At 45.1% G+C, this 12,118-nt stretch overlaps 2 protein-coding genes across 2 annotated transcripts in view; both read left to right on the top strand.

Moving 5' to 3' along the window:
* Positions 1-5,459, top strand: part of LOC119947926 (COBW domain-containing protein 2-like) — a 42,157-nt gene extending 36,698 nt beyond the window's left edge. Inside the window, 5 exon segments of the mRNA XM_038769581.1 lie at positions 1,204-1,272; positions 1,371-1,436; positions 3,129-3,258; positions 3,660-3,712; positions 3,715-5,459. Of these exon segments, the coding sequence (XP_038625509.1) occupies positions 1,204-1,272; positions 1,371-1,436; positions 3,129-3,258; positions 3,660-3,712; positions 3,715-3,768 (372 nt within the window). The 3' untranslated portion in view covers positions 3,769-5,459.
* A 3,638-nt stretch (positions 5,460-9,097) lies between these two features.
* LOC119947857 (forkhead box protein D4-like) lies at positions 9,098-10,417 on the top strand. Its single transcript, XM_038769511.1, has one exon. The coding sequence runs from the start codon at positions 9,098-9,100 to the stop codon at positions 10,415-10,417; it is 1,320 nt and encodes a 439-aa protein (XP_038625439.1).
* Positions 10,418-12,118: the final 1,701 nt, after the last annotated feature.

The raw sequence follows: 12,118 nt of genomic DNA, 5'->3' as shown, positions 1-12,118 counted from the left end.
GATCTCATCTGTCCCACTGCCAACCCCTTGCCCATATCCTCCTTAGGACCTGGAACTCCCTTCCCCTTCATATACAACAGGCTACCACTCTCTCCACCTTCAGAATCTTGTTAAAATCACATCTCCTCCAAGAGACCTTCTCCAACTAAGCCCTCATTTCCCCTGTTCCCGCTCCCTTCTGTGTCACTTATGCACTTGGATCTGTACCCCTTAAGCAGTTGGTATTTATCTCAACCCCACCGCACTTATGTACATATCCTTAATTTATTTTAATGTTTCTCTCTCCCTCTAAACTGTAAGCTCCGTGTGGGCAGAGGACATGTCTACCAACTCTGTTGTACTCTCACAGACAGTACAGTGCTCTGCACAAAGGAAACAGTAAATGCCATTGATTGATTAGGTAATATAAATAGGTTATAAAATGTATAGTGAGTTGCAAAATCAAATTTATTTGGAGTTTAAATGGTTGTACTAATTTCAGAATATTAAGACTCTTCTGTTTGCCACAATGTGGTACAAGAAGTGTGATGACTTTTCAAGATTCTGTTATCTTGAGTGAAAATTACTTTGAGCCTTTCCCTATCAGTAGCATATTATACAAACTGTGTATGTTGTCATCACCATCATCAGTGGTATTTATTGAGCACTTACTATGTGCAGAGCACTGTACTAAGCACTTGGAAGAGTAGTCTAGAACTTTAACTGGGTTTCAGTATTTAGTTATTCAACTGTTCTATCCCTACAGGTATATTTGGCAGAGGATAATTCTGAACCCTCAATTTTGTACTTTTATTTAAATTTCTTTGTGTTTTTTTTTAATTATTGGTAGACTTGCTGAGGGCTAAAAGTTTGAGGAACTTGGAAATTATTCCAGGATTGCTTTTTGACTCTAGTACTTTAACAGCCTTTAAGTCTCCCCCCCTCCCGCCTCTTATCCAAGTTGCTCTTTTCATTTCACTTGCAAATGAGTATAGGGTGGGAGAAAGAAAAAGGCAGAGGCCAAAAGAGAGAAAAGGCAACTAAAACATAAGTGCCATCAATATGATGGAAGTATGGCACCTTAAATTGCATTCAATAAAATATTTATAGTCAATATAAATTATTGAATATTGGTAATGGATTCCCAGCTTTTTTATTTATATTTGTGATTTTTGTGACACTTTGATATTATCAGAGTAAAATAGTGCCTCTTTTCATTTTCAGAGTATTGTTACAGTCACATTTGAAGTACCAGGAAATTCATCTGAAGAAAATCTAAATGTTTTTATTCAGGTGAAGACAGCTTATACAAATAAAAAAAAAACCTGAACTATATTTATATTTTTGTTACATTGGCAAACTTTGTCCTTTAAAATTGTGCCTGTTTGTAGAATCTTCTCTGGGAAAAGAATGTGAAAAATAAGGATGGTTGCTCCATGGAAATCATACGACTCAAGGTTCAGTATTTAAATTTTCTAGGCTTAGATTTTAGGGTGAGGGGACGGGGGTTCTTGGCTATGGCATATAAACAGAATCATTGCTTGGAGTCCAAATAACCAGTGTTTGTTTTCTTTTTCTTAATTTCATGTCTTTACTCCTGCCCCACCGAGAAATGGAAGGAGGACTAGTATTATTTACCCAGCTTTGCTTTGTGCTGCAGCTGAAACAGCCAATGTGCTTTGAAATAGTACCTGATGCTATGTACTCCCAGGTGTTAAATTGTGGTGATAATAGCTCTTGCTATGTTGAAACCCTCCTGATGGCACAGGGTTATTATGCAGTTAAGGATGGCTCTGTGGAATTTTCCTTCTGTTTGCTTTTCCGAGATTACTTCCTTACCAGTGAAGTATTGGAAATCTTACCTCAGACTGCTTTTCAGTGTAACATATTTAGCAGATACTGGCCAAGTCTTCATGGCACAGGGTGTTTTCTGAAAGGATTTTTCTAATGGAAAATTCTTCCATGTCCAGAAATTACACGGAGTAAGTGTTTCAGGAACCACATACCACTTCACTTGTCCTGCCCTATGTTCACTGATGTTATCATGTCTACCTGATTGGCAGATATCATTTTGTACTTTTCCAACCCTGAACCGTGCCTCCTCTCCATGCTGCCACCCTGGGGGTGCTTGGGGCAGTCCTGAGAGCCAGGCAAGCTAGCAGCAGGATGAGAAAAGCCACAGAAACCCCTCAGCATGCTTTGGTTGCAGCTGTCAATCAGGAGGACTCCCAGGCTAGTGAAGAAGCTGGAGAAGATAGAATCACACCCCCCAAAAAATCTATGTCTCTCTGGGCCAAACCAAATGGATATAGCCCAATATCAAAGAAATATAATTAAATAGACTATTTGGTAGTCGCTTTTTAGTTACAGAGACAAGAGAACAGCACATGTTTACAAGATTGAGTATCTAGATACGTGTGTTTCTCTAATTAACATGAGCAGGTATAATCATTGAAAAGGAGCAGTATCGGGGGAAAAAGAAAAGACATTACCATGGGTTTGGTCTTCTTGCCTTTACTCTGTCATACACCTCAGAATTCATGACTAACATTTTGTACATAATCGTTCTTCAGATTTTATTGTTACTAGTTATTCTTTAAATCTGTAGTGTTTAGAGTAGAAAGAAGCTGGGATTCCTGAACAAAGAAATAGCAAGTATAACATTTTTGAGATCAACTCCCCATTCTTCTGAGGAATGGTTGCTGCACTAGATCCCCCTTCATCAGATGATAAGTACATTGCCCCTTTCCCGAACCAATTCAAAGACAAGTTCTTCTGAAGCTACCATTCCTTTGACTTTGTTTAACTGTTAAACTTTTGATTTTCCGGGACATGCGAGTGAAAATAAGATCTCTTCCTATTTCTCACCTGAAGCCAAAAAAGCATGTTGTGCAACAGTATGACTGTATAGAAATGTGATATAAAGAAATGAAGTGTAGGAATGAACTTCTAACAAAGGTCCATTTTTTAAATCTCCCTAAAAATTAAACTGCAGAAAAATCTTAAATTGGGGATTTTAGAAACTTTTTCTTGTGAGGTTGGCCTCAACACTAATAACTCTCACCTTGAAAGGGAATAAGTTAGCTACACGAATTTATGGTCCTTTTAGAGTGGATAAAATTGTGATCAGTAACTGTCATTATGAGCAGGGGCTGGTGTCTTTCAAAGACAAATCACATCAAGTGATTATCCAAGGTGTCCGTGAATTGTATGATCTGGAAGATACCCCCGTGAAATGGAAGGAGGATGCTGAGAGAACTAATAGATTGGTACTGATCGGTAAGTGGACTATGCCAGATATCTACGGTGATGTGTGAAAAAGTGAGGCTTTTGAAAATGGGAATATGATTACTAGAAACAAATGAATACTTTCACCATGAATAAATTTCTGGTATAACATTCTGGCTTAAATAGAAGGATAGGAAATCATAAGAGAATGTTTGACTCTACTTTTTTGTATAGTTTCTTTTCTCCCCTATAGGGATTCGAAATTTATAAATCCAAGCTGCAGTTAAGATTAAATTAATGTTTAAGGCACTAATCTAAAAGTAATTCCTCTAGTACTTTCTCTGAAAGTTTTGGTGTTCAGTATTTAATAAATGTGATTTCTAGGCAAACAGTTACTTTTCTATTAAATATAGGGGAAAGTATTCTAAAACTGTATTTTGTTCTATTTATAGGCAGGAACTTAGATAAGGATATCCTTCAACAACTATTTATAGCTACTGTGGCAGAGAAACAGGAAAGCTGTTGACACTGTATTACAAAGAAGATCAAGTCTGCATTTAACACCAAAGCATTTCTAATCAAAAAAGGTGGATGATACACAGCGCAATAAGTTTCCTGTTGTACAGTTAATACATCTATCTCTTCTTCCTCCAAGATTGGTGTAATTTCTGTTCTGAATTCCAAACTGGTGTTTAAAGTATTTTCTTTTATGTAATACATGAAATAAAATACTAGAAATTGGCACTGTAAAAATGTTGGCATTGGTACAATGCAGTAATAACATCTTGTAACATGCACCAAAAATTTCTAAGTCGATGCAGTGTTCACTTGTTGGAAGTTGCTTCTCAGTGGCAACTGAGAATGGATATAGAGCATAGTTATGACTTTCTCACCCTGAGAAGTTGTTTATAATAAAAATACATTTTATTCTGGGAATTCAAATTATTTCAATTCTTATAACACTATTAATAAAAGTGCTTGTATTTATGGTTAACGCTAAATTTAGCGACCTTTATTCAATTCCCACAATAATGTGAGAGCATTTAGTCATTGGTGTGAGGTAGGCAAGGGACAGATAGTGTCATTTTTATGAATAAAAAATTGAGGTATAGGGAGATTAAATGAAATGCTCCATTAATAAAGTCAGCAATGGAGCAGAGACTAGAGCCCAGAACTGATTCATGGACCGATACCAGTCATGCTGCTGCCTCTCTAATCTAGATAGTAGTTCTTGAGGCATGCTGGCAGACAGTGTGATAAAGTAGGTTCAGCTTTGGTCTTAAATCTTAGTAATTATGAATTTATTAGTTGATAGGCATTGATAAATATTTATAAATGTGATGTCTATAGTCAGCAGAGTGAGGTGGAGAAAAGGGATATAATATTCTATTGGAGATTACTGAATTTTCTTCTACTTTAAACTGCATCTTCTAACTCTGCTTTTGGCATTTTTCAAAGGAATGCCTGCCTTGAGTCTATCAATTTGATTTTGTTCAAATTGAAAAAGGCAACTTGAGGGGTAAAGGGAAGGAGGAAAAAATGTATTTTCATCCAAGTAGGCATTTGACTAGCAAAACAAAATGAATGAGAAAGAGAAGGTTGGGGTTTTTTTTTAACTAAAACCTGTTCAAAACCATTTGCCCTTGGGCTATGACATGATAGTATCAATTCCTGATTATTCGAGGGCTGCTTGTCCAGATTGGGCATAATCTATGTCCTTTGCTTCATCCACTTCTTTTGGCTACTTGCCTTCTAGACTCTTCTCTGCTTGTTTGCATATGCACTGAGGAGAATGGGCAGTGAAAAATGGCAAAATGCAATTCTAAGTTCATTTATGGGAGGAGTTGGAAACTAATGGTTAACATGAGATTTTTGAATACCTGTGGATTATGATTATTCTATCCCCAAACTCCATTAGCATGGGAAGATATGTTGTTTACATTTCACTTAAAAATTCAAATCTACCTCATTTTGGAAGACATCAATGCCAAAATTTTTAATAAATTCATTATCTCCCAGATAACAGATTACTTTTTGCCTATCACTTTATTAGTTTGCCTCTAATTGGAGCACCACAACACAGATACTTGAAATTATCAAGGAAAGTGTTTCCAGATGGAAATTGTCCTGCTCATTTATTGATGAAGACTGAAAAGTTGGTAGGCCAAACCTCCTGTTCCCCTTAGTTAATGATTGTTAAATTTAAATGTGATTTTGGTATTTAAAAAAAATATGGTTTCTGCAGTAGAATAAACTTTGCCATAAACTTTCAATTAATAAATCAATGGTATTAATTGCCTACTAAGCTCTTTTTGAAGCCATTCATGTCTGCTTTTCTTCATTCTCTAACCTCTCCCTAGTCACTAGTTTGAAAATGATAGAATCATGGTGTTTAAGTACTTACTATGTGCCAAGCACTGTACTAAGTGCTGGAGTAGATAGAAGATAATGAGGTCAGACACAGACCCTGTCCCGAATAGGGCTCATTGCCTAAAGCGGGAGAGAAGAGGTATTTAGTTCCCAATTTTACAAGATGAGGAAATTGTAGCACAGAAAAGTGAAGCAACTTGCCCAAGGTGACAAAACAGGCATGTGGCAGGGCCGGGATTAGAACCTAGGTCCTCTGACTCCCAGGCCCATTAGGCCACACTGCTTCTCAATATCTAGATAAAGAATGACTGTAAAGTATTTTTGGAAGGGAATGATTGAGTTTTATGTCCATTGAACAGAAAGATGGAGAGGGAAGTCAACCTAACCACCTGTATAAGGAGTTCACAGCTTCCCACAGCCCAGGAGCTGCACTCCCAAGTTGCAAAACGAAAGACTTGGCCAGGCCTGGTGGCAGGCAGCCTTCTGGTAGCGGGGTCTGTGGGATTTATTTTGTTCTTGGCAGGGCACAGGGAGCAGTACTGCTGGAGAGGCAAGCAGCTTAGGGAAGCAGGAAGAGGAGGGGTGGTACTTTGGGTTTTGAGTAAAAAGCCTGATAACTAATGCTGTGATCTGATAACTAAGTCAAATCGCTCATGGGGTTGGGGGAGAAAGATGAGCCGTTGCTATGCGGACTGCAGCTGCAGCCTCTGCCTCCCTTGGCTTGCAGAACTGTTACTGCTTCTGCTGGCTCTGACCTCCAATCACCACCCCCTCCTTATCCTTTCCCCAAAGGAAATGTTCTGCTGTGTGATCTCGGGGGCTTTGCAGAAGCATCAATTTTAAATAGACTTTTTTCCTAATCACCATTGTTTAACAAAGGGAAAAATCCTCAAGCGAACCAAAGATGGTCGGGAATGGAGAAATGGGGGCAGGCCCTGTCAACCGAGGATTGTTTTTAGCAGCCAGGTCGAAGGAGCTAGTTAATATCGGTAGTAGAATATCTGGAGGAAATCCGCTCATGGGGGACATAGATTCTTTTTTTTAAAAAAAAAACCAGAACAACCAAAATGATTTAGCATCTCTTATCCTTGGCTCCTCTTAGGATTTACCATTTCTTTTTTGATAACAAATAGAAATCTTTCCAAGGTGCTATCCTAGTCTAGATGGTGACTAGGTTAGGGTTAGGGTTAGGGGAAAGAGGGTGGGGTGTCTGTAAGAAGAGTGGGTGCACACCGGTGGTGTGGCACAAAGGAATATTACTTAGGGCAATTCCAAAGCCTCTGATTCCAAGTGGCTCCCTGCCCCAACCTCAGTAAGTGCTAATTAATTCCCTCTTATTCTTAAGGGTTTTATTTATAGTTTTCCCTTTGCTCCCATTTTGAGCTTGGCCATGGCATGGGACCAAAATCCTCCTGGATGGTAAGTGGCATGCCCAAGTGGGCAAGAGAGCCAGGCCCAGGGATTAAGTTCTGTTTTTGCCCTGTTTATGGGCTGTGCTGAGAATCTCAAGGTCTTCCAAGCAAGAGGAGATTCCAAGGCCATGCAATGGCTTGACAGTATCCCCACTCTCAAGAGAAATATCTTATGGAGGAAAGGGGGCAGGCAGGGAGGCTGATGACCTTAACAAGGGGTTGAGGGAAGCTGTTCCTGAGGTTTGAAGGTGGCAACTCCAGTAAGGAAAGCAGGCTCAGAGAGTCGGGGGCCTGAGGGATAGCATTGGGGGACAGGGCTGGAGGGGAATACATTGGAGCTGCTGGGGCAGATGAGCAAGGCAGGTGCCTCCCCTCCCCGCTTAGGGCTTGGGGGGGGGGGGGGGGTTGGCGAAGGGGACTGGTCCCACCTCCCCACCAGCTCCATGGCCAAATCTATCTGCAAGACATCCAGAGCTTTGGGTCCAACCGAGATGGAGACAGGGTGGAGGATGCCTGTCCGACAGAGCAGGTGCTGCAGGTGAGAGCGAGCAAGACCATGAAACTGGCAGGGAAGGCCAAGGGATGGGAATGAAAAGGAAAAGCGAGGAGCAGACTCCATCCTTCTGGGCACAGAACGAGTAACAAGCATCGGCCAGAGAGCGTGTCCCCAGAGAAGGCCTCACTGTACCTCATTCTCACCTATCCTGCTGTCAACCCCCGGCCCACGTCCTCCCCCTGGCCTGGAATGCCCTCCCTCCACACATCCGCCAAGCTAGCTCTCTTCCTCCCTTCAAGGCCCCACTGAGAGCTCACCTCTTCCAGGAGGCCTTCCCAGACTGAGCCCCCTTTATCCTCTCCTCCTCCCCATCCCCTGCCCTACCTCCTTCCCCTCCCCACAGCACCCGTGTATATGTTTGTACAGATTTATTATTCTATTTTATTTGTACATGTTTATTATTCTATTTATTTTGTTAATGATGTGCATCTAGCTTTATTTCTGTTTATTCTGATGACACCTGTCCACATGTTTTGTTTTGTTGTCTGTCTCCTGCTTCTAGACTGTGAGCCCCTTGTTGTAGGGACCGTCTCTATATGTTGCCAACTTGTACTTCCCAAGCGCTTCGTATAGCGCTCTGCACACAGTAAGCACTCAATAAATACGATTGAATGAATGAATGAATGAACTGGGGTCGCCGCACAGCCCCATTCATTCAATCGTATTTATTGAGCGCTTACTGTGTGCACAGCACTGTACTAAGCGCTTGAGGATGAAGGCGAGTTCGGGGATCAGGGCACGACCCCACTTATCGTTCCCCACTTATGCCCTCCGACCAGCGGAACCAAAGAGTCTAAGAAGAAGCATTTCGGCAGGCCCTGGGCAAGCTACTGTATCGGCGAAAGATCAGCCGTAGCCCGGTTTACCGCTCTTTCCGGGGCTCTATGTCGTTGCTGGGGACGAGGTGCGGAACGGCAGATCCCTTGCACCTCTGGAAGGCAGGTGGGTCCTCCCTCCTTGGGCTAACAGTACGTACTGCAAATTCTGTATCTTTTTATCCTACGGTACTTGGCCTATCATCCACGCTTGGGAGTAGGAGCTGCATCGTTCGTAACTACCAAAGGGGTGGGTGTCTTGTTTGCACTCCATTCTCCCCCTCCTCTTTATTTAGGAGTCCGGCCTTTCTTGCAATGAGTTTCCGATCCCGCCCCTCCAAGCTGGACAAACCTGCGAGGTCTTGAGTACCTTATTGGGCGGGGAGGCTGAGGGGTTTGGGGGGAGTTGGTCGTCAGGGGCGGGATTAGGAGTTGTCTCTTGCTGGGCGCCGGGCCCCCCGCCAAACCACTGGGCTACGGTGCGAGGGGACAGCTACGCGTCGTGGGAGGAGGGGCGGGGAGGAGTGAGAAATCAGAGAGAGGAAGGGGTTTAGGAGAAATCCCGGCAGCAAAGGCACAGCTTTGCCAGTCTTGGAAAAGCCAAGAGGGAAGAGAGAGAGAGAGAGAGAGAGAAACCAACGAGGGTGTCAAGGACGGTCCTGCTTCTTCGGCCGTGTCCCCGGCCCACCCCGTACCAACTCCGGTGGGCCCCGTCGTGGCCCTGGGATCGGTTCCCGATGAATCTCCAAAGGGGCGGTCACCAGCAGCAGCTCAAATGCTCGGCCGGGGAAGAGGGCGAGATCGACATCATCCTCGGAGAGGAAGGCGAAGGCAGGAGAGTTCCGCCGCTGCCCGCCCATCAGGGAGCGTCGGAGAGCGAGGGCGCCGACTCCGGAGAGGGCGAGAGCGGCGGCGGCGGCCGCCGCAATAGTCGGGGCCCGGCCTGTGGGCGAAGGACTGGGGCCGAGGGGCCTTCCTCCAAGGTGGTAGGGGAAGGGTCGGCTCAGCAGGCGAAGCCGCCCTACTCATACATCGCGCTGATCACCATGGCCATCCTGCAGAGCCCGCACAAGCGGCTCACCCTGAGCGGCATCTGCGCCTTCATCAGCGGCCGTTTCCCTTACTACCGCCGCAAGTTCCCCGCCTGGCAGAACAGCATCCGCCACAACCTGTCCCTCAACGACTGCTTCGTCAAGATCCCCCGGGAACCGGGGCACCCGGGCAAGGGCAACTACTGGAGCCTGGACCCTGCCTCGCAGGACATGTTCGACAACGGCAGTTTCCTCCGCCGCCGAAAGCGCTTCAAGCGCCACCCTCACACCCCCAGCCCCCAGCTCCACCTCCCCCCCCATCCCCTTCCCCTGCAACCCCCACCGTCCTCCTCTCACCCGCCGCACCCGGCTCTCCTGTTCTACCCGCCGGGCCCGGGGTCCTCTCCCGCGGCCGGGGCGCGGCCCTGCGCTCTTCTGCAACCCAGTCCGCTGCGCTACCTGGTGCTCCCGACCCCTGCCTATCCCGAGCTGCGGAGGGGAGGGGGAGGGAGCGGCGACGGGGAAGAGCTTCCCTCCAGCGCTCTCTTGCAAGTCCAGATCCCTCTGGGGTTGCAGCCAGATGGGGGCAAGTTGCCACCCAGGGCGGATTCCGCTGCCCATCGCGGGAGCGGCAGCAGCAGCCGCCGCAGAAATAGCTCCTTCAGCATTGAAAGCATCATGCAAGGGAATAAGGCGGAAGGAGGAGGAGCTGGAGAGGCTGCCCAGGGCCTGACCCCGGCTCCGTGGAGTTACTGCCACCTGCTGCAACGCTCCTCCTGCCTATTGCATTCCCCCGCCGCCCCCTCTTTCCTGCACGTGTCCGCAGCCGCTGCTGCCGCCCGGACTCTGCTGCTGCAACAGCAGCAGCCGCAGCCCCAGGACTGCTTTCCGGACAAGGGCGCCCTAGTCAGCCGACCCCTTTCAGCGGCCGCCGCGGCACTGCTGGGATGTCAAGCGGGAGCAGGCACCAGGCTTCTGTCGCTGGCGGCCCCGGCTTGCAGAGGGACGCCTTCCCCGGCTTTCTGAGTTGTTCCTGAAGTAATGCTGCTGCTGCTTTGGCTGCTGCTGCTGCTTTGGCTGCTGCTGCTGCTGTTGTTGTTACCACTGCTGCCGCAACTACTCCTGCAACAAGCCCCGAGAAAACTGCCTTCCGTTGGGGGTGGCAGTCGCTTACTCCCCGAAGGGGAAGCTGCGAGTGCCCCCCTCCTCTCCCCCTACCCCTGAGAGCCCTGTTTGGCAGGGCCCTGCCAGTTGCGTGTCCCGCAGGGGTGGATCTCCAAACTCATGTGTTCTCCGTAAAATGTTTACCAACGAAAAGACCTGGTATTGTTTTCCAAAGACAATAACACAGTGAAACTCCACCGAACGCACAGCGTGGGTCTTTCTGCCGCTCCCGCCCCACAACACATACACACAAACACACAGAGTGGCACATCTACTTTGGTGGCAAGACAAACGGGTGTCCGGTTTGCATTTCTCCGAATTAGCCATAAACTGAATTCTGGGATTCAAACAAAACTTCAAAGGCGAGAGAATTTCCAATGTACAACATGTTTCCTCTCCCCACTCCCCTTTGAACTGCAAAGTGGAGAGTGGGGGTGGGGGGGAAGTGTTTAAATGTCAAGTCTAGAGTACGGTTATCCTGTTTCTTCTGTAACAAATTTTAATATAAATAGAAATTTTAGATTTCAAAATATTTATTTCATGTGTCATTTTTCCATGTGAGATGGTAAAGTTAAACATAACTATAGATGGAATAAACTAATAAATTATTATACTGGATTGTTTTCAGCATTCCCTACAATTTTTTTCTTGCCCTAATGATATTTCAGCATCCGAGTTCGCTAGGTTATATTTTCTAGCCTAAAGAATTTAGGTGTTCTTCATAGCAATCACCCATCCCTGAAGCATTTAGGTGGTGCCAAAGGAATAATTTATGTTTGAAGTAAAAGGAGCCTCAAAGATGAGGTAGCCAGCAATTGATGAGGCATCTGTGGAGTCAAGAAACGTTTCATGGAAATTGGAAAACATTTCTCAACAGTTTTATTTTAAAACTTTACAAGGTACGAAAGTTATTTTACGAGATTAGAATCGAAATCGTCAATTTAGTCACAGAGACTATTTGGAGAAAATTAAAAACGTCATCGAGTTCTAAATTTGAACTGTGAATACTTTTCAAGTAGCCCACAACGAAAGGTGCTTTCGAAGAAAAAACACGGAGCTACATATGTGGAGCTATAACAAATAACTCCCTGTCCTGGTGAGATTTCTGGTTTTACAAGATCTCTGACAGATACCACCCATTACCCAAAATCTCTTTCTCCCTTAGTACAATTATGAAGCATTTTTTAAATTTTAAAACACACTAATTTCTCAGACTAAGACTGTTGGAATGTGCCTACTACCTGGACTTGTTTAACACTTTTTAAAATTCAACCTGTTAGATTCGAAGTTGCTATCAGACTTCGTTAGGTGGGGGAAGCGGAGGGAGGGGGAGGGAGGGATGCGGCCGATTTTCAAGTTTGTTTAGCTTGCAACGGGGTTTAATACTCACACCTCCAGCTTCCCTTGCTACAGGCAACCTCCAATAACCTCTTCCTATTCCCCTTCGGCAACTGTGGAGTGGAGTGTTTTATATATGATTTTATGGGAGAAAGAATATTCCTCTCAAAGGGAGGTTGGCCATCCCCTCCCTTTTATCCCCCTCCTCCCAACTCTTCTTCTCCC

This window comes from Tachyglossus aculeatus, chromosome X4 (genome assembly GCF_015852505.1).
Source record: "Tachyglossus aculeatus isolate mTacAcu1 chromosome X4, mTacAcu1.pri, whole genome shotgun sequence".
In the NCBI taxonomy this organism is placed as follows: Eukaryota; Metazoa; Chordata; class Mammalia; order Monotremata; family Tachyglossidae; genus Tachyglossus; species Tachyglossus aculeatus.
This window is presented reverse-complemented; position numbering and strand designations above follow the sequence as displayed.